The 24,009-nt window shown below is 44.5% G+C and overlaps 1 protein-coding gene across 2 annotated transcripts in view; it reads right to left on the reverse strand.

The window, feature by feature from the left end:
• Window positions 1-2,126: 2,126 nt before the first annotated feature.
• Window positions 2,127-24,009, reverse strand: part of ELF5 (E74 like ETS transcription factor 5) — a 66,511-nt gene continuing 44,628 nt past the window's right edge. Inside the window, exons 7-8 of one of the 2 annotated variants that reach the window (XR_012219703.1) lie at window positions 3,757-4,497; window positions 2,127-2,684 (exon numbers count right to left, since the gene is read on the reverse strand). Coding sequence is in view for 1 of the 2 variants with exons in the window: in XM_073541799.1 (XP_073397900.1) it covers window positions 4,398-4,497 (100 nt within the window). In the remaining variant the exon portion in view is untranslated. Of the gene's footprint in view, window positions 4,498-24,009 lie in introns of both variants that reach the window. The other variant, XM_073541799.1, reaches the window with a different exon arrangement.

Raw genomic sequence — 24,009 nt, forward strand, 5'->3', positions numbered from 1 at the left:
CTCGAACCGCGGTCTCTCCAGCCGTGACTGCACGGAGGTCCAGTGACACCCTGTAATGTGTATGTTTTAGGTCCAGTGACAGGCTGTAAGTGTAACCATGTACACCAATGCAGAGTCTGCTGGCAGGTGCATCACCTCAATGACAGGCAGTGACGCAGTTCATAAATGAACAGAGCAACTGAATTCACACATGCGCAGTGGCCGGGATCCCAGCGGCAGTCGGGATCGCAGCTGCGTCCTGGATCCGAGCGGCATCACTTGGGTGTACCAAAATGGCGGTCGGCGTACTTCCAGTGCAGAGCAGTGGATTGTGGGATTCGGGGACATCCAGACGGAAGAGGATGACAGACAATTTAAGGCAATTATATATACAGATTATGCATTGCCTATGAATCGCTATCTTATTCCGCAGCACTATACAGACATTATCATCACTGTCCCCGTTGGGGCTCACAATCTAGATTCCCTATCACTAGGTCTTTGGAATGTGGGAGGAAACCGTAGAACCCGGAGGAAACCCACGCAAACACGGGGACAACATACAGACTCCATGCAAATATCCTTGGTGGGATTTGAACCCAGGACCCCAATGCAGCAAAGCAACAATGCCAACCAGTGAGCCGCCGTGCAGTGCTAACCACTGATCTCCCATACAGTGCTAACCACTGAGCCACCATACAGTGCTAACCACTGAGCCACCATACAGTGCTAACCACTGATCTCCCATACAGTGCTAACCACTGAGCCACCATACAGTGCTAACCACTGAATCCCCATACAGTGCTAACCACTGATCCCCATACAGTGCTAACCACTGGTCTCCCATACAGTGCTAACCAGAGCCACCATACAGTGCTAACCACTGAGCCACCATACAGTGCTAACCACTGATCTCCCATACAGTGCTAACCACTGAGCCACCATACAGTGCTAACCACTGATCTCCCATATAGTGCTAACCAGAGCCACCATACAGTGCTAACCACTGATCCCCCATACAGTGCCAACCAGAACCACCATACAGTGCTAACCACTGATCCCCCATACAGTGCCATCCAGAACCACCATACAGTGCTAACCACTGAGCCACCATACAGTGCTAACCACTGATCCCCCATACAGTGCTAGCCAGAGCTACCATACAGTGCTAACCACTGATCCCCCATACAGTGCTAACCAGAACCACCATATAGTGCTAACCACTGAGCCACCATACAGTGCTAGCCACTGATCCCCCATACAATGCTAACCACTAAGCCACCATACAGTGCTAACCACTGAGCCACCATACAGTGCTAACCACTGATCCCCATACAGTGTTAACCACTGATCTCCCATACAGTGCTAACCAGAGCCACCATATAGTGCTAACCACTGATCCCCCATACAGTGCTAATAATAATAATAATAATAATAATAATAATAATAATAATCTTTATTTTTATATAGCGCTAACATATTCCGCAGCGCTTCACAGTTTGCACACATTTTCATTACTGTCCCAGATGGGGCTCACAATCTAAATTCCCTATCAGTAGGTTTTTGGAGTGTGGGAGGAAACCGGAGTGCCCGGAGGAAACCCACGGAGAACATACAAACTCCTTGCAGATGTTGTCCTTGGTAGGATTCGAACCCAGGACCCCAGCGCTGCAAGGCTGCAGCGCTAACCACTGAGCCACCGTGCTGCCCTAAGTGCTAACCACTAAGCCACCATACAGTGCTAACCACTGATCCCCATACAGTGTTAACCACTGATCTCCCATACAGTGCTAACCAGAGCCACCATACAGTGCTAACCACTGATCTCCCATACAGTGCTAACCACTGAGCCACCATATAGTGCTAACCACTGAGCCACCATACAGTGCTAACCACTGAGCCACCATACAGCGCTAACCACTGAGCCACCATACAGTGCTAACCACTGAGCCACGGTGCTGCCAATTTCATTATTGGGGATTTTGAAGCTGCTTAACTCATTGAGATCTGGAAAAGTCTATGTGCATTCTGCGCCCTCTAGAGGTGACTAGAGGGAAATACAATGACAGTGAAGCAGTTCAGTTTGGAGGTCTCCCATCTCACCACTGGGGCCCCTTAGTATTCACATATTAACAGATGGTCCCATCTACCAGGTGTTAAATATAATATTTATTTGGTTTTGCATAAAAATATTATCGACAACTTTCTATTCACATTTATACAATCATTTACACTGTGAGTATAGGGAAGCGGGACCCCCGTAGAGGGGGGATTATGGGGATGTGCTTTGGTTTTGGCATTGCTGGGCGGAAGAGGTGGAACTTACATGGATATGGGATTTGGTCGGAGGTACAACTACTAATATAAGCAATCTATGGAGGCGCTGTTATAATGGGGAAGCAAGAGGTGAAGCTTAAAGGGGAACACCGGTAAAAAAGGAGGTGACTATTACCATTACAGTAGGGGGTCAGTTATGGCTTCACAGCGCCGCAGGAAAAAAAGCAGCGCAGCTGGCAATACCAGACACAACCTGCGGACAGAGGTGGCGCTGTTTTAGTAATTCGCAAGAAAGCAGCCATGGTTTTCTATTTCTGTACAGTCCCTTTAAGGTGTGACTTTAAATGATACGTGAAGTCCAAAGCACCAGATCAGCTTTTCATAAAGGCTCCAGAGATCTAAATCTGCTTCTGGCATCTTGGATCGACCTGGTCAAAGTGATGGATGACATAAATGTAGTGCAGGGTGATATGGATGGTGGATATCATCATCTCTTAAAGGGGTTCTCTTTAAAGGGGGATATGGATGGTGGATATCATCATCTCTTAAAGGGGTTCTCTTTAAAGGGGGATATGGATGGTGGTTATCATCATCTCTTAAAGGGGTTCTCTTTAAAGGGGGATATGGATGGTGGATATCATCATCTCTTTAAAGGGGTGATATGGATGGTGGATATCATCATCTCTTAAAGGGGTTCTCTTTAAAGGGGGATATGGATGGTGGATATCATCATCTCTTAAAGGGGTTCTCTTTACAGGGGTGATATGGATGGTGGATATCATCATCTCTTAAAGGGGTTCTCTTTAAAGGGGGATATGGATGGTGGATATCATCATCTCTTTAAAGGGGTGATATGGATGGTGGATATCATCATCTCTTAAAGGTGTTCTCTTTAAAGGGGTGATATGGATGGTGGATATCTCCATCTCTTAAAGGGGTTCTCTTTAAAGGGGTGATATGGATGGTGGATATCATCATCATCTCTTAAAGGGGTTCTCTTTAAAGGGGGATATGGATGGTGGATATCATCATCTCTTTAAAGGGGTGATATGGATGGTGGATATCATCATCTCTTAAAGGGGTTCTCTTTACAGGGGTGATATGGATGGTGGATATCATCATCTCTTAAAGGGGTTCTCTTTAAAGAGGTGATATGGATGGTGGATATCATCATCTCTTAAAGGGGTTATCTTTACAGGGGTGATATGGATGGTGGATATCATCATCTCTTAAAGGGGTTCTCTTTAAAGGGGTGATATGGATGGTGGATATCATCATCTCTTAAAGGGGTTCTCTTTACAGGGGTGATATGGATGGTGGATATCATCATCTCTTAAAGGGGTTCACTTTACAGGGGTGATATGGATGGTGGATATCATCATCTCTTAAAGGGGTTCTCTTTAAAGGGGTGATATGGATGGTGGATATCTTAAAGGGGTTCTCTTTACAGGGGTTATATGAATGGTGGATATCTTCATCTCTTAAAGGGGTTCTCCTCACCTATAAATGATGCAACCAGTTCTGATCCCTTGACGCCAGCGGATCGGCAGCCGTACGTCGCAGTCAGTCTCCGATACAGCGAATGAGAGATACTAGGACAGAAGGGCGAGCGCCCCGATGTTCGCCACCCTCTACGCTGGAGGCTGACCGCTCGTCTGTGTCCGCTTCTCCTCCGGAGATAGGATCCCATATTCTAGGGATTAGTGGGGTCTCTGACCATGGGCGACCAGATATTCTTGGTTTATTCAATCGGTGCTATATAAAGTGGGTCTATAATAGGAAGAGAGAGATGAGAAAATCGATTTGTGAAAAATTACATTCGGATTTCACGGAATCCACATTTTCCTTCACTCAATTTGCCCAAATCCAGGAAAATTATGGCCGAGACGGGGTAAAAGCTTCTCCGCGCCTCTCCTGTCCTCTGTGGGAGTCCCGTCGTCACGCCCGAGGGGGGGCAGCGATGGAGCAGATTTTGGGCTATTATTCTTGGGTTCTGATGATTTAATACTGACGACTCCTCTTCTGTGATGAGTTCAAGTTCTGCATGAAGAGAAGAGATGATTCCTCCTCTGCCGGTAAAGTAGAAAGCTGATTCATGGAATCTACACGATTTGCCCCTCGGCGGCCAATGGACGGATCGGTCAGTACGTTGCGGCGCGGTGCCACCCATAGGCGTTCTTGCCAAACTTGTAGACCAGTCGCCTATCTACTCGCTCTAGGATCCCGGTCTTGTAGTAATGCCTGCGAAGAGAGGACAGGTTAAGGATGGGGGGGGGACATTTTCTATTAGAGATTACTTCTGCTGTGTACCGCCATACAGTGCACTAACACCAAACAGGGACTACTCATAATGTGGTTCCCAAAAAAACAGCGTCCTATATCGTAGGACCAAATAATGCTTCCATATAGATGCATAAATAACCCCGCTATACAGTGCAGAAAAAATTTAATATGCTGCACAGTGAGTAACTAGTGAGCCGCACAGACCTTAAAGGGATTGTCCAGAATATATTCTACAATAATAAAACTTATCTGTCCGATCCCCCCATTGTTACATAGCCACCTCTTGTGTGATCCCCGCTGATCCTGCAGAGATGACGCCACATCTATCACTCACGAGACCGCTGCACCAAGTGCTACCGCCGAAGCCAGTGATTGGCTGCCATAGTCACGCGACTGATGGCTGTATCATCATCGGCAATGTTTTTTTTTTGCCAGTTCCGCAGGGATGACATCACATCCATCAGTCACATACACACTGCAGACAATCATCCATCATCATCACGAATAAGGAAGTTTCAGGGCGCTTCCTTCAGAGGATCTTTAACCCAATTTGGAGCAAGAAGGTTATAAAGCCAAATAACTCAGCATCTCTGATGTTAAATCAGATGATATTTTATTGGCTAAGTAAAATGCAAATTTTTTTAAAAAACAATAAAAACATTAAAACTTTTGTTATAAAAAAAAAACGCGTTTCGGCCCTGTAGGCCTTCATCAGGTGTATAAAGAAATGATTTTGTTGTAAGCTATTTATACCCCATTTTCCTTGCTAATGGTTGTGGTTGTGGGTCGCCCTCCCAGGGCTGTGGGGTACTCGGTACCGGGCCGGTATCAGCGGGATGTATCACAGCAGCGGTGACCCGGTCCGTGGCCCTGGGCGCACAAGTAATGGGGGAAATTGAATGGTGGAATGTAGTTAATGGAATAGTAGTTTGTGACGCCACCTGTGGTGTTCGGCAAGTGAGATGTTAAGCCGACGCTGCGTGCAGATCCGCTGGGACTGGTGGTGTGTTGCAGCCAAGATGGTGAAGCTCCCCACAGGTGGAGCTGTAGCCCCAGGGCAGTGTAGATGTGGGGGTAGAGGAGAGCAGCGTCGGACTGGCCCACCGGAGAACCGGAGGATTCTCCGGTGGGCCCTGGCATCTGGTGGGCCCTGGCACCTGCTGGCATACAGGGCCAGCAGTTGCCTAGGGCCCCCGCTGCTCCAGGGGCCCCCAGCCAGTGGTGTGTCGCACACCATGCAGCTGCTATGGGGGCCCCTGCCAGCGGAGCAGCAGGGGTGTCAGGAGGCAGGAGCCCCTGTCCCCGCTGCTAAAGAGAAATGAATATTCACTGAGAAGCAGTGAATCTCATTTCAGGTCTCCACCCCCCAGAGGCCCCGCCCCCAGCCCAGTAAGCCGCTCTGCATCAGGGCCGGCGCCGCCCTCAGTCCTCTCTGCTCCTGGCTCACAGCCAGTGCGCGATGACGTCACTACATCACACACCCGCTGTGTGTCTGGCAGAGGGGGCAGCTCCTGACACTGAAGCCGGGATCAGCGTGGGAGCGAGGAGGAGAGGTGAGTATTGTGTTTTTTTGTTTTTTTTTTATATCTCTCTCTATCTCTCTCTATCTGTCTCTATCTATCTCTCTTATATCAATCTATCTTTCTATCTCTATCTATTATCTATATCTATCTATTTCTATATCTATCTCTATCTTTATATCTATCTTATATACCGTATATCTATTATCTCTATATCTATATCTATCTCTCTCTATATCTATCTATTTATCTCTATCTCTATATCTATATATCTTTCTCTATCTATCTATTTATCTCTATCTATTATCTATATCTATCTCTATATCTATCTTTCTATCTCTACATCTATCTCTATATCTATCTATATCTATATCTATCTATCTAGCTATCTCTATTATCTATATCTACCTATCTCTATATCTTTCTATCTTACTCTATCTCTATATCTATCTGTTATCTCTATATTTATTTATTTATCTCTATCTATTATCTATATCTATCTCTCTATCTATTTATCGATCTCTGTCTCTATATCTATCTCTATCTATCTCTATACCTATCTATTATCTCTATATCTATCTCTATCTCTATATCTGTTTCTCTCTATATCTATCTCTATATCTATCTATCTATCTATCTATCTATCTCTATATCTATCTATCTATCTATCTCTATATCTATCTATCTCTATATCTATCTTTCTATCTAACACTATATCTCTATATCTATCTCTATATCTCATTATCTATCTATCTCTATCTCTCTCTTTATCTATCTGTCTATTGATCTATCCATCTATCTCTATATCTATCTCTATATCTATCTATTATATCTATCTATTATCTCTATTATCTATATCTATCTATCCATCTATCTATCTAGCTATCTCTATCTATCTCTATATCTCTCTCTATATCTATCTTTCTAACTCTATATCTATCTCTATACATATCTCAATATCTAGCTATTATCTCTATATCTATCTCTATATCTATCTTTCTATATCTATCTGTCTCTATATCTATCTCTATATCTATCTATCTATCTCTATATCTATTATCTCTATATCTATCTATCTCTATATATATCTCTATCTATTTTTATTTATAGCCATCTATCTATATATATTTATCTCTATATCTATCTATATATGTCTATATTATTATTATTATTATTATTATTATTATTATTATTATTATTATATCTGCATATCTCTTATCTATCTCTATATATTATCTATCTCTATTTCTATATCTATCTCTATATCTTTCTATCTATAGCTATCTATCTCTATATCTATCTATCTATCCATTATCTATTTTCTATATATCTCTATATCTATCTACCTATCTATCTATCTATCTATCTTTCTTTCTATATCTATCTTTATATCTATCTCTATCTATCTCTATCTATCTCTATGAATCTTTCTATCTATATCTATCCATTATCTACTTTCTATCCATTATCTACTATCTATCTCTATATCTATCTATTTCTACATCTATCTTTCTATCTATATCTAACTCTATATCTATATATCTATATAGCATTATTCCCTATGAGGGGATGCATTATTCCCTATGAGGGGGGCAGTATTATACCCTATGAGGGGGGCAGTATTATACCCTATGAGGGGGCAGCATTATACCCTATGAGGAGGCAGCATTATACCCTATGAGGAGGCAGTATTATACCCTATGAGGGGGGCAGTATTATACCCTATGAGGGGGGCAGTATTATACCCTATGAGGAGGGCAGTATTATACCCTATGAGGAGGCAGCATTATACCCTATGAGGAGGCAGCATTATACCCTATGAGGAGGCAGTATTATACCCTATGAGGGGGGCAGCATTATACCCTATGAGGGGGGCAGTATTATACCCTATGAGGGGGCAGCATTATACCCTATGAGGAGGCAGCATTATACCCTATGAGGGGGGCAGTATTATACCCTATGAGGGGGGCAGTATTATACCCTATGAGGGGGCAGCATTATACCCTATGAGGGGGCAGCATTATACCCTATGAGGAGGCAGCATTATACCCTATGAGGGGGGCAGTATTATACCCTATGAGGGGGCAGCATTATACCCTATGAGGAGGCAGCATTATACCCTATGAGGAGGCAGTATTATACCCTATGAGGGGGGCAGCATTATACCCTATGAGGGGGGCAGTATTATACCCTATGAGGGGGGCAGTATTATACCCTATGAGGGGGGCAGTATTATACCCTATGAGGAGGCAGCATTATACCCTATGAGGAGGCAGTATTATACCCTATGAGGGGGGCAGCATTATACCCTATGAGGGGGGCAGTATTATACCCTATGAGGGGGCAGCATTATACCCTATGAGGGGGGCAGTATTATACCCTATGAGGGGGCAGCATTATTCCCTATGAGGAGGCAGCATTATACCCTATGAGGGGGGCAGTATTATACCCTATGAGGGGGGCAGTATTATACCCTATGAGGGGGGCAGCATTATTCCCTATGAGGGGGCAGCATTATACCCTATGAGGGGGGCAGTATTATACCCTATGAGGGGGCAGCATTATTCCCTATGAGGGGGCAGCATTATACCCTATGAGGGGGGCAGTATTATACCCTATGAGGGGGCAGCATTATACCCTATGAGGAGGCAGCATTATACCCTATGAGGGGGGCAGTATTATACCCTATGAGGGGGGCAGTATTATACCCTATGAGGGGGTGCATTATACCCTATGAGGGGGGCAGTATTATACCCTATGAGGGGGGCAGTATTATACCCTATGAGGGGGGCAGTATTATACCCTATGAGGAGGGCAGCATTATTCCCTATGAGGGGGTGCATTATACCCTATGAGGGGGGCAGTATTATACCCTATGAGGGGGCAGTATTATACCCTATGAGGGGGGCAGCATTATACCCTATGAGGGGGCAGCATTATACCCTATGAGGAGGCAGTATTATACCCTATGAGGGGGGCAGTATTATACCCTATGAGGGGGGCAGTATTATACCCTATGAGGGGGTGCATTATACCCTATGAGGGGGGCAGTATTATACCCTATGAGGGGGGCAGTATTATACCCTATGAGGGGGCAGCATTATACCCTATGAGGGGGCAGCATTATACCCTATGAGGGGGGCAGTATTATACCCTATGAGGGGGTGCATTATTCCCTATGAGGGGGGCAGTATTATACCCTATGAGGGGGCAGCATTATACCCTATGAGGGGGTGCATTATTCCCTATGAGGGGGGCAGTATTATACCCTATGAGGAGGCAGCATTATTCCCTATGAAGGGGGCAGTATTATACCCTATGAGGGGGGCAGTATTATATTCTATGAGATGGCTGCATTATACTATGTGAGGGGGCTGCTTTATATTCTATGAGGGGGCTACCCCAACTCCTGCTACATAATTAAGACATGTACAACCTTATATTATACCCGGATATTAGCGTGTTTTACCGCATAATTGGTGGTCTGGTATTTAACTCTATGCAGCTACATAGTGGGCCCCAAGAATGATTTTCTCTGGTGGGCCCAAGGTGTTCCAGTCCGACGCTGGAGGAGAGGCACAGGCGGTGTAGAAGCTGGTACCCAGATGTAGCGGTACCAGGTGTGTTGGCGCAAGAGTGAATGGAGGACACCAGGGCTTGTAGTTCCAAAGCTTTACTCACAGTCTGTAGTACACACAGGTGCCTGCATCCGTACTGTGTCCTCCGGGCCAGAGGCTCCATCGACCTCCAGGTCAGATGGAGTGCTCCCTTCCAACGCTCCGCCAACATGTACCTTTCCGATCATCTCCTCTTATAGCGCCTTTAAGGCCGGGGTCACACTAGCAAGGAATACGGACGAGTGAGAGGCGTTAAAAGCACGCATTACACACGGACCAATGATTCTCTATGGGGCAGCTCCCAACAGCCGTATATTTCTCGTCCGTATTCTACGGTCCGTGCCAATCGCAGCATGCTGGGACTGTCAGCGTACTACGCCTGTAGTACGCCAATGCAAGTCTATGGGTGCGCTAAAAATACGGATTACACATGGACCACACGTGTGACTTGCGAGAAATACGCAGGTCTTTTGGCTGGTGACAGGAAATGGGCCAATCCATCATCAGGAAGCCTAGACATGCAAATGAGCTCAAAAACCGCTCCAGACATCCAGGAAGTACGCCGCCACCGAGTACAGCAGCGTCATGGCGCCATATTTCCTCAATGTGGAGATGCTTATTGTATTAGTGCAGGAGCGGCCAGAACTCTGGGACCAACGTGATGCCCATTATGCCAACCGGGCAAGAAAGGAGGCGTCATGGAGGCGCATATGTCGCCAGATGTTCCACGATTTTGGTGATCGGCCACGTGAGGAGCAGCAGAAACTGGCTAGAGTGAATACAGATGATGGCGAGGAGGCATACTCACGTAGCCTGGCCCTTTATCTTCGTGCCCTTTCCCGTGAGGTGAGGCTCCGTATTCAAGGATGTTTTCAGATCCTGCTTGATGCAAGCACACCCCCCAATACCCCATATGAGTTGTTTGAATATCTGGAGAGGTGGTAGCTTTCACCCAGAAATCTAATGCGCCTTAGACACCCCACACCGATGCTTGCTCAAGCAGGCTCTGAGGATCCTCAAATATGTGGGCCTACACCTCACCCCTTACCTCCCCCTACCCAACCTTTACAACACCAGCAACATACAGTGGGGCAAAAAAGTATTTAGTCAGTCAGCAATAGTGCAAGTTCCACCACTTAAAAAGATGAGAGGCGTCTGTAATTTACATCATAGGTAGACCTCAACTATGGGAGACAAACTGAGAAAAAAAAATCCAGAAAATCACATTGTCTGTTTTTTTTTTCATTTTATTTGCATATTATGGTGGAAAATAAGTATTTGGTCAGAAACAAAATTTCATCTCAATACTTTGTGATATATCCTTTGTTGGCAATGACAGAGGTCAAACGTTTTCGGTAAGTCTTCACAAGGTTGCCACACACTGTTGTTGGTATGTTGGCCCATTCCTCCATGCAGATCTCCTCTAGAGCAGTGATGTTTTTGGCTTTTCGCTTGGCAACACGGACTTTCAACTCCCTCCAAAGGTTTTCTATAGGGTTGAGATCTGGAGACTGGCTAGGCCACTCCAGGACCTTGAAATGCTTCTTACGAAGCCACTCCTTCGTTGCCCTGGCGGTGTGCTTTGGATCATTGTCATGTTGAAAGACCCAGCCACGTTTCATCTTCAATGCCCTTGCTGATGGAAGGAGGTTTGCACTCAAAACCTCACGATACATGGCCCCATTCATTCTTTCATGTACCCGGATCAGTCGTCCTGGCCCCTTTGCAGAGAGACAGCCCCAAAGCATGATGTTTCCACCACCATGCTTTACAGTAGGTATGGTGTTTGATGGATGCAACTCAGTATTCTTTTTCCTCCAAACACGACAAGTTGTGCTTCTAACAAACAGTTCCAGTTTGGTTTCATCAGACCATAGGACATTCTCCCAAAACTCCTCTGGATCATCCAAATGCTCTCTAGCAAACTTCAGACGGGCCCGGACATGTACAGGCTTAAGCAGTGGGACACGTCTGGCACTGCAGGATCTGAGTCCATGGTGGCGTAGTGTGTTACTTATGGTAGGCCTTGTTACATTGGTCCCAGCTCTCTGCAGTTCATTCACTAGGTCCCCCCCCGCATGGTTCTGGGATTTTTGCTCACCGTTCTTAGGATCATTCTGACCCCACGGGGTGGGATTTTGCGTGGAGCACCAGATCGAGGGAGATTATCAGTGGTCTTGTATGTCTTCCATTTTCTAATTATTGCTCCCACAGTTGATTTCTTCACTCCAAGCTGGTTGGCTATTGCAGATTCAGTCTTCCCAGCCTGGTGCAGGGCTACAATTTTGTTTCTGGTGTCCTTTGACAGCTCTTTGGTCTTCACGATAGTGGAGTTTGGAGTCAGACTGTTTGAGGGTGTGCACAGGTGTCTTTTTATACTGATAAGTTTAAACAGGTGCCATTACTACAGGTAATGAGTGGAGGAAAGAGGAGACTCTTAAAGAAGAAGTTACAGGTCTGTGAGAGCAAGAAATCTTGATTGCTTGTTTCTGACCAAATACTTATTTTCCACCATAATATGCAAATAAAATGAAAAAAAAAACAGACAATGTGATTTTCTGGATTTTTTTTTCTCAGTTTGTCTCCCATAGTTGAGGTCTACCTATGATGTAAATTACAGACGCCTCTCATCTTTTTAAGTGGTGGAACTTGCACTATTGCTGACTGACTAAATACTTTTTTGCCCCACTGTATGTCTGCCTCTAGCCAACCTCACCAATATGGCCACTTTTTCCCACCCAGTGTTGGAGGCTGGTCCCAACCTGGTTGGGGACGACATGGCTATATTAGTGGGTATGAGACACGGGCCTACCCGAGCCAACAAGATGCCCCTGTTCCGTATCACTCTGGCCAGTACCAAGCCCAATCCCAGGAGGCAGTACAATACCCACATCATGGGCAACAGTATGCCCCCACACAGGGCGATGTTGGGCAAAGTAGCCAGCAGCAACCACAGGCTGGTCTTCCGCCTTCTCCTTCCCCAAATTACCAATATTTATAATGTAGCCATTTTGGTATTGCATTATGTTGTATTTTTGTTTTGGTATGTGTGAAAAATTGTTTGTGAAAAAATGTTCACATCTGCAAAAAGGCCAATTTGCCACATTGCCACAGTTCTTATATGGAAATAATATGTTTTGATTTAAAAAAAACAACCAAAAAAAAAGGGTCAAGTAAACATTTGGCTACTACATTTTACGTCTCTGTCTCAATTCTAAAAAACAGTGTCAGCAAACTAACATACACTTACCAATACAGTTAAACAGTCATAGAATCAGAAGGGGTAGAAATATATATATGTATAGACACACATAAACCACAAAATTATAACATAGATGCAGCATGCTCTTGCCAAGACGTTTCCCCCTCAGGTGACAAAGTAATTAGTGAAAATATCACGCACTTTGAGGCCAGAGAGCGGTCTACGTTGAGGGATGATAGGTGGTCTCGCCCTACGCACATTGTCCGGTCTATGCACAACACCAGCAGAGGAGGAACAATCATGTATCCTGGTGAAGTTATGAAGAACCACACAGGCTTTCACTACTTCATTAACATTTGGTTCACTCAGCTGAATGGCAGACTGGAGTACCCGCCATTTGGCACAAAGAATCCCAAAGGAACACTCCACCAGTCGCCGAGCACGTGATAGGCGCAAGTTACAAATTCAGCGCCGGTGGTCAAGGTTGCGCCGGGGATATGGCCTCATGACATTGCGCGTTAACTGAAAGGCCTCATCTGCCACAAGGACATAAGGGACAGATTCTTGAGTGGAGCCTGGTAGCTGGCGTGGTGGTGGTAGATCCAACTGGTTGGTGCGTAGCCGCCGAGCCATTATGGAAGTATTGAAGACTCTAGAGTCTCCCGTCCTTCCATAGGCCCCAATGTCAACAATTATAAACTTGTATTGAGGGTCGGCCAGAGCCAACAATACAACAGAAAAGTATTGTTTATAATTGAAGAATTGGGAGCCAGAGTTCGGCGGCTTACGCACCCGGATATGTTTGCCATCAAGGGCCCCAATACAATTAGGAAACTGGCAGTCCTCCTCAAAGTCCCTTGATATCCTCAACCAGTCTTCCATCCTGGGCTCGGGCATGACGAGTTGATGTAGTCTTGACCGTATTTGACTACATGTCGACCTGACTATGCCAGAAATGGTAGATCTTCCAATCAGAAAATCATGGTGGAGGGCGGCATAAGACAGGCCAGTGGACAGAAGGCTGAAGAACAACAGAAAAGGGACATTGTAGAATGCACAAATTAAACAAAAAAAAGGTACATACATACAAAACTTGTTATGAATTCACATCTAATAGCACACACATAATTGGTCTCACAATGACTAAGTGATATTCAGTACATATTACACATAACATTCTGGTCTGTAAGTTTCAACATATCTGGAATAAGATGAGGGCATTAAAAGTAGTCCATGAAGCAATAAATACATACTTTGGGCAAGACATCATCAACATAGAGAATGTGGTTGTGTAGTACATACCGTAATGTGAGTAGAAGTCGCTCCTCTGCAGATATGGCTTTGCGCATCCTTGTGTCCTGAAAGGTTATCCCAGGGAGCACTGTCTCCAAGAGTCGATCAAATGTGGCAAGGCTCATGCGACAGTATTGGTAGAATTTCTCCGGATGCTCCCACAGAGAAGAATAGAGGCGGTGAAAATGACCTCTTGTGAGTCGTTGCCTCAAAAGTGGATGGACCCACATGCGTCTCCTCCTCCGCGGATCCGCTCTCACTGGGTATGGTTGCCCAAAGCGCCGTGACAAAAGGCAGATAAAGAGAACCTGCTCGGTTGTGTTGAAAGTCAGACTGTCTGCCATGTTGCACATACAACACCAACACACCTAGTGAAGGCAAGATCACAAATGGACAGAATGGAGGCAGCCACCTGTTCCTGAGCCAATAAATAGGGTGCAGGCTAATGATTTAAATAGTTAGCAGGCCTCAAAACTGTTAAATGTCCATTTTGCAAGCCTGCGAGAAAATCTCGCCATATGGATCACATACGGATGCTGACATGCGCAAAATACGCGACCACACCTTGCTTACGGATGACATACGGAGCACTATTTAGGGGTCATTCATCCGTATTACGCATGTAAACTACGGACCGTATTTTGCGTCGGTTAGTGTGACCCCGGCCTAAGTGTGAAGATCTGCTAGTACTGAGTTACACTGGAGTTCCTCCTGACAGATGTTCCCAAGAACTGTACTCGTACGGCAGACAGCTGCAGCCTGCTTCGGGGACTCCTTACTCCTGAATCCCGGCTCACTATCAATGTTGCTGTTGTGCCCCCAAGTCTGAGATGGGAGTAGTGCATTTACAGCCCACTACTCCTCCGGTGTCTGCTGCAGAACCATTAGTGTCCATACAACCTTGGGGACCGGGCCCCGGCCTTGCGCTTAGAACTTCTAGGCAGCATTCTCTCCTAACCCACGTCCTCTGTTCCCTTTTACTCCTTCGTTCCGTACTAGTCTCTCCTTCTCATGGAAGATCAGGTTTCAGTTCAATGTCTTTCTCCTTTCCTTTCCCGTGCCAGCAGACCCAGGTCACTTAGGTCTGCTGCAGCACCTCCTTCCTCCATCAATCTCCCAGGGATCTTCTTTCCTCACTCCTCTCTGAGTGGCTTCCTCTCACAAACTGACCTGTAATCCTAAACCTTCCCGCTCTTTTATGTATTCTCAACTCCACCCACCTCCCAGCACGTTTCGTGTTCCAAGCAGGGAGCCGCAATGTGGCTTTGCTGAACTACCGTGTTGTGTGGGATGCAGGTGTTGGAGCGTGGTCAGGAGCCTCCAACTTACCTGGATGGTGGGGCACCACACCTCAGGAGGAGGTGCAGTACCTCTGTAGTAACCGAGCCTCAGGGGCGCCACCGTTATAATAGCTGAGGAACCGATCACTAATTATCAAACTCTTTAGCAGTTAAAGTACATAAATTGTAACTTCATCCCCAATAAAAGAATGCTGTGCACGCATATTAAATAACATCATCCCTCCTTCAGGGTTAAAACAGTATATCTGTAAATTTTAGGCAATCAGACATGTCAGTGTACACATTCCACAAAAAGAAAAAAAAAAAAAACCTGTTCATATGCCTGATTAAACACCTCACTTCTCTTGGTGCAAGTGGTCAGGCGGTAAACTAGAAGCACTGCAGGTACTAAAGATCATAAAGAAATAACAAATATATATATATATATATATATATATATTAAAAAAAAAATCAAAAAAAGTTTTTGGTTTTTGTTTTTTTTTAAATCAGAAATGCTATTTTTTTTTTTCCTTTTTCTTTCTTTTTCCTTTCTTCTCCTCCCCTCCCTTCCAAAGAAATTAAAAAAAGGAAAAACAAGACAAAGGGGGAATCTATTGATTGATCTATTCGAGATCTCATTCAGCCCATCAGGGTACAGACTGCCAGGTCTGTATATCCAATAGGACGCTTTGGCATTAAGAGCGGCTTTTCTGTTTCTTGTTGCTGCCGGTATTTGTCCTATTGGCGTGACCTTTATACATTCAGAGTTTTTGTTAGGTATAAGAGTGATGTGCTTGGAGAAACTTTGTTTTATAAACCCTATTTTCACATTATGTCTATGACCATTCCTACGATTTCGTAGTGACTGTGTAGTGCGGCCGACATATAAAAGTCCACACGCACAGGTCACCACATACACAACCAAATCAGAGCCACAGGTTCATTCTTGGGTAAATTGTATGTGGTATTGCTGTTTTTTATATTTACATTTTTCTTACCATGATCTATAATTTTACAACAGTCACAACGTTTTTTTCCACATTTAAAAATTCCTTTTTTTCTCATTTTTTGGACAGATGGCACATTTCTTGGTATTGTTTTTTTGGTGGGGGGGGTGTAAATATTTAGGTGCTATATAATTTTTAATCGTTCTACCTCTTCTAAAGACAATATTAGGTCTTTTTGGGATAAGATCTTTGAGTATTGGGTCTTTCCTCAGTAAGTACCAATATTTCTCCAGAATGCAGCGGATGGATTGGTGGCTTCTATTGTAGGTGGTAATGAAGCTATATCTCCACTTTGCTGTGCTATCCATAGCATCGTGTTGTGAGGAATGTTTTTTCAAGCAATCATCCTGTGTGAGAGTGAGATTGCGCTGATATGCGGCATGTACTAATGGTTTTGGATCCCTTTTTTCTTTAAACCTAGAAAGTAAAACCTGTGATTGTTGTACGTAATCTGTATTAGGCCTCTTTCACACATCAGGTTTTCGCCGTCAGGCGCGATCCGGCGCTTTTGACAGAAACCGGATCCGGCGAAATGCAATGCCGGATCCGGTTTCCCCCCCATTGACTTGCATTTGCGCCGGATCGCGCCGGATGGCCATGCGTTTCATCCGGTTTTCGCCGGATCCGGCAATGTGTCGCAATGTGTCGCGATCCGGCGTCTGGAAAAAACGTCTACTGTAACGTTTTTTGTCTCCGGCGAAAAAGCCGTACCCGCCAGATCCGGTGCGTCCGGCTTTTTCACACAATGAAAGCCTATGAGCGCCGCAATGCGCCGGATCCGGCGAAAGCCGGATCCGGCGGCCGGATCCGGTTTTTTGGTCTGAGCATGCTCAGTAGCTCTGCCCACAGGAGATATATAAAAGCAAGACAGTGGGACCCACAGCCACACCCAACATGCCACCCAAGCCAAGAACCAGGCGCAGGAGAAGGCAGCAGACATCTGCAGCAGCAGCACCATCAGCACCACCCCAAATGGAGCAGCATGCTGAACGGGAGGGGAGTCCAGAAGCAGATGAGAGACGGTAATTATCAAATCCCCCATTCCTCCAAACTAGGGCCATGGAATATCAAGATATTCATTGCCCCTTTGTTTCTCTTTATTCAACAGCCGCCAAAGAGATGCAGCAGCAGCAGCAGCAGAAATGTCATCACTGGCAGCAGCAACAGCAGCAGCAATACCCACAGCCATGGAGTCTGGCCATCAACAGGACAGCACATCATCTTCTGGGAGCCCTCCCTCGCATCGTCAGCGTTTGACGGTAAGTTTTTATTTCCAAAATCCATCATGTCTGTAATATATGTCTATTCATTGCCTTTTATTTCAAAACAGGAATCACAAGATGAAGAGGAGCTCCCAGAAGAAGAAGGAAGGGGTGGACAGACACCTGGAGTGGGCTCACAATTGGTAAGTTTTTTGCATCAAACGCAGAAACACAACATCACACTACACACAACACATAGAAAACAATGTTCTGCAGACCACACACAGCAAACAAATGCCTACATCCAAAGACATAACATTTTTTGTTTTCTTCTCTAGTCTTCCCAATCTGGTGCTCGGCCAAGAGGTCCTCGCAGTGCCTCCCAGGGTCGTCAGCGACAGCAACGCGGCGGTCACCAACGTGTAAGTATAAATATTTTTGCTTTGTTTTTTTTGCACCTTTTATTTCATTTCTTTTGTGGAGGCTAATTATGTTATTTTTGTCTTTTTCTTTAACAGCCTTCACAGCGTGCTCCCGACTCTGACGGTGAGGATGGAGGGATTGATGTGGACCGCCTCATCGATCTCGTCAGAGAAAGGGAGCCGCTCTGGAATATGGCTGACCGCCGCCACGCTGACCTGATCGTTACCCGACGACTCTGGGAGGAAATCTGTTCGCTCCTTGTGGGCCGCTGGGAGGACCTCGATGTTCGGGCCCAGATTAAAGAGCGTAAGTATATACAGTACCGGTTGCTTGATGTAAACCAGTGTTTCCCGAACTCCAGTCCTCGTGGTCCCCACGGATCATGTGTTCAGGATTTCTATTTACTATGGAAATCCTGAAAACATGACCCCTGGGGACCATGAGGACTGGAGTTTGGGAAACACTGATGTTGTATACTAACCACTCCTTTCTCGTTTCAGGGAACAGAATTGTGAATCGGTGGCGGTCTGTGAGGGATCGTTTCAAGAAGGAGTTCAATAAAGAGATGCGGGCCCCGAGTGGATCTGGAGGACGCAGGAGCAAGTACAAGTACGCACAAGCCCTGTCGTTCCTCCGGGAAACAATGCTCACCAGAAGGTAAATATTACACACCACATGTGAAAAAAATGTTAGATGTAACTTTTTTTTTTCAGCCAGGGCCATACCATGTCAGTATTTTAATTGTTTTTTTTTCTCTTTATTCCACAGCACGGTGAGCAGCACTCGGGAGCCTGCACGATTGGACCCTTCTGAGGCGAACCCTGAGGAGACCGGCACCGAGGGACACTTCGACCGCCCCGGTACATCTGCACCTTCCCAGCCTTCCCACACATTCGACCCATCTGTCCCATCCACCAGCGCAGGAGCATCGTGGCCGCCTACATTACATGAAGCTGCTGGTGAGGAGATCGCTTTCCCTTTACCCCACCCTTCTGCCCCTGCCACCTCTAGTACACCTGCGGGTACTGGGCGGCAGCGGCAGAGGGGTCAGGAAAAGAGTTATGCGCCAGAGTTCTTGAATCTGAATGCATCTTTCCAGAACTGTCTAAAAGTCTTGTCAGAGCAAATCTCCGCAGGCTTTCAGCAGATCAACTCCAGCATTCTGGAGGTGAAGACACTTCTGCAAACCATGCATTCAGAAGCAAGATCTTCGCCAAACCACACCTTTTTCAGGTCTGTTGTGGAGCGCATGGAAACACTATCTCCTACCCAGCAGATGCATGTAATGCATTCGTGCCACGGTGCTCTACAGCAGGTTACCTCCCAACCTCCACCTCCCACCACTGTAGTTCCTCCACCTGCACCCCCTCCAGCCACTTTCCATCCTCCCCCTCCTATTACATCTGCACCCCCTCCAGCCACTTTCCATCCTCCCCCTCCTATTACATACCAGCAACCTCACCAGTACCAGCAACCTCCCCAGTACCAGACATCTCCCCACTTCCAGCAACCTGCCCCGTACCAAACTCCTTCCCCGTACCAAACTCCTTCCCCGTACCAAACTCCTTCCCCATACAACTTTCCATCAACATCATCTGCTCCTACAGTCCCTGCCCAACCCTCCACTCCACCGCCCACCACCTCTTCTGCCTCCCACATGTCCACCCATTCTGTAGCTTTTTCCACACCTTCACCTCTAACTGTTCCTTCCCCACCACGATCCCAGTCCTCTCTCCACACACCCAGTGTCGAAGTGTCCCGCAGCCCCTCCAGCAGTATTTCCACCCCACAGTACACAGATTTGTAATGTTTTTTTTTTGTAATAAAAATGCCCATTGGGTTTAAAACCTTTATTAAAAAAGTTTTTTGCACTTTAAAAACAAAAAAAAAAAAAAAATTTAAATAAAAGTTAAATTATCGTTTCACAATGGTTGTCTGTCATTTCTTTCTGCGGCGAACTATGTTTTAAAAAAAGGTTAAATACAGGGTATTTCAAAGGTAAAAAGGTATTCAAAACCAGGTATATAACTGTGGGTAAATTTTAGCTTTGTGCCACAGTTGTGTTCCTGGTTGTGTTTGAAGCAAAGTATTTCACCTAAAAAGTTGTGTTTATTGTTGGTGATTTCCTAACAATGTACACAACTTTTGTTAAAAGGTGAAATACTTTGCATAAAACACAACCAGGTACACACCTGTGGCCTAAAGCTAAAAATAGTAAGACCATGACAAGATAGCCAACTTTGGTTGGCAAAGGTATATACTGTTGGTCCAGAAGGTACACAAGTTTAGGGCACAAATCTTTCACACTCTGTCATCCCAGTGTACTCTGCCTTGAGGTGACATAAAGTATAGTGCAAAATTGTCCCTGAAACCGTCACAGAACTTCTAGTGGTAATATTTCCAATGACAACATCCATCTTCGCCAGTAACTTGCTCTTCTCTTCAACCTGCACTTTCTTCTCTACAACCTGTCAAAGAAGGGCTGTAGGAACATGCTATATCTAGTTTTCCAGTAGCCAATCCCGTTCGGAAGGCCACAAGGGTCAATTTTAAAAACCGGATCCGGCGTAATCTGTCGAAAAACGGATAGAAAAACGGATAGAAAAACGGATGAACCGGATGAGACGGATCCGGTTTTGTCTGTCAAGAACAAGACGGATCCGGCAGAAAACCGGATCCGGCACTTCAGGTTTTACAAAACATTTGCCGGATCCGGCATTCCGGCACGACGCCGGATCGCGCCTGACGCCGAAAACCTGATGTGTGAAAGTAGCCTTAGACGTACAGTTGCGTCTAATACGACGGAATTGACTGGATGGAATATTCGTCTTCCATTTACAGTAGTGTGAACAAAAAAATCCAAATAGCCATTAGTGTCAACTGGTTTAAAATGAGTTCGGCTTTTGATTTGATTATCCTCATGGTATAGCTCTAAATCCAGGAAGACGATACTTTCCTTTGAAATATTTGCAGTGAATGAGAGCCCCCAATTATTGCTGTTGAGTTCTTCAACAAAGAGGGACGCCTCCTGTTCCGTACCACACCAGATGAGGAACAGATCATCTATAAAACGTTGATAATATTTGATATTATTACTGTATTTATGGGATCCAATCGGCGATAGGGACTCGAACCTCCGCATAAACAAGTTTGCAAAACTTGGAGCTGCCCGAGTCCCCATTGCGGTCCCGAACTGCTGTAAATACAGTGTGTTCTGGAACACAATTTTAAACCATATAATAAAAAGGTCTTTTGTTTATAGGGAATGGAGGGGTCCCGGGAAAGACAAAAATCAACTGCATCCAGACCCAGCTTGTGCTCAATATTAGAGTACAGGGCTGATACATCAAGGGTTAAAAAGAGATATTCATTGTCCCAGATAAGATCTCTGGTTTCTAGGGATATGGTTTATAGGGATAAACAAAAGACCTTTTTATTAAATGGTTTAAAATTAATTCTGGAACACAATCTATTCATGTTCCAGAACACATTGTATTTACAGCAGTTTGGGACTGCAATGGGGACTCGGGCAGCCCCAAGTTTTGCAAACTTGTTTATGGGGAGGTTCGAGTCCCTATCGCCGATTGGATCCCATAAATACAGTAATAATATCAAATATTATCGACGTTTTATAGACAGGGGTGAACCTAGCCTATCTGCTGCTTGAGGCGAACAGCAACATGACGCCCCCCCCAGCACACAAAGTAAATTTTCATATCTATCCTGTAAAACTGAGTTCAATAGTGGACATTTTGAGTTAGATAAATAGAAAAAAAAAGGTGTCCAAACTCAAGGATGTCAGCGCATCACACGCACATACAAGAACAACACACAAGTATTTAGAACAAGGGTCATTAATGGCAATGGTAGGCCTGGCACAGGGCCGGACTGGGACAAAAATATAGCCCTGCCACACAAACCCCACCAGCCCACAAACTACAGCACTCCTCACCCCGATCAGTGAATTTTTGCTATACTTTGTCGTCCCCTCATCACTCTCTTTAAGGAGTTATTTGAATAGCCACATGTGAATGGCAGCACAGTGCGTATGATCGACCACAGCTCCATTTACATGGTGCTCTTCAAAGCTATGTTTCCTAGGATCATGGGGGTCCCAGCAGTCAGATCCACAACAAACAGAAAATCATCCCCTATCCCCACATAATGCTCCATACAGTATTATGGGCCCCATATATTACTGCATACTGTATATTGGGCCCCAAATATTATTTCATGCAGTATAATGGGCCCCATATATGACTTCATACAGTACAATTGGCACCATATATTACTTCATAGAGTATAATGGGCCCCATAAATGACTTCATACAGTATAATGGGCCCAATATATGACTTCATACAGCATAATGGGCCCCATATATGACTTCATACAGCATAATGGGCCCCATATATTACTTCATACAGTATAATGGGCCACATATATTACTTCACACAGTAAAATGGGCCCCATATATTATAATAATAATAATAATAATAATAATCTTTATTTATAATAATAATCTTTATTTATATATTTATTTATTTATTTATATATATTACTTCATACAGTATAATGGGCCCCATATATTACTTCATACAGCATAATAGGCACCATGTTTTGCTTCGTACAGCATAATGGGCACCATATATTACTGCATACAGTATAATGGGCCCCATATATTACTTCATACAGTATAATGGGCCCCATATGTTACTTCATACAGCATAATGGGCACCATATATTACTTCATACAGTATAATGGGCCCCATAAATGACTTCATACAGTATAATGGGCCCAATATATGACTTCATACATCATAATGGGCCCCATATATGACTTCATACAGCATAATGGGCCCCATATATTACTTCATACAGTATAATGGGCCACATATATTACTTCACACAGTAAAATGGGCCCCATATATTACTTCATACAGTATAATGGGCCCCATATATTACTTCATACAGCATAATAGGCACCATGTTTTGCTTCGTACAGCATAATGGGCCCCATATATTACTGCATACAGTATAATGGGCCCCATATATTACTTCATACAGTATAATGGGCCCCATATGTTACTTCATACAGCATAATGGGCACCATATATTACTTTGTACAACATAATGGGCACCATATATTACTCCATACAGCATAATAGGCACCATATATTACTTAAAACAGTATAATGGGCCCCATATATGACTTCATACAGTATAATGGGCCCCATATATTACTTCACACAGCATAATAGGCACCATATATTAATTCATACAGTATAATGGGTCCCATATATGACTGCATACAGCATAATGGGCCCCATATATGACTTCATACAATATAATGGGCCCCATATATTACTTCATACAGAATAATAGGCACCATATATTACTTCATACAGTATAATGGGCCCCATATATTACTGCATACAGCATAATGGGCCCCATATATTACTGCATACAGCATAATGGGCCCCATATATGACTTCATACAGCATAATGGGCCCCATATATGACTTCATACAGCATAATGGGCCCCATATATTACTTCATACAGTATAATGGGCCACATATATTACTTCATAAAGTATAATGGGCCCCATATATTACTTCATACAGTATAATGGGCCCCATATATTACTTCATATAGTATAATGGGCATCATATATTACTTCTTACAGTATAATGGGCCCCATATATTACTTCATACAGTATAATGGGCCCCATATATTACTTCATACAGCATAATAGGCACCATATTTTACTTTGTACAGCATAATGGGCCCCATATATAACTTCATACAGTATAATGGGCCCCATATGTTACTTCATACAGCATAATGGGCACCATATATTACTTTGTACAGTATAATGGGCCCCATATATTACTTCATACAGTATAATGGACACCATATATTACTT

This window comes from Dendrobates tinctorius, unplaced genomic scaffold (assembly GCF_039654945.1).
Source record: "Dendrobates tinctorius isolate UK_male_01 unplaced genomic scaffold, ASM3965494v1 ptg000124l, whole genome shotgun sequence".
NCBI lineage: Eukaryota > Metazoa > Chordata > Amphibia > Anura > Dendrobatidae > Dendrobates > Dendrobates tinctorius.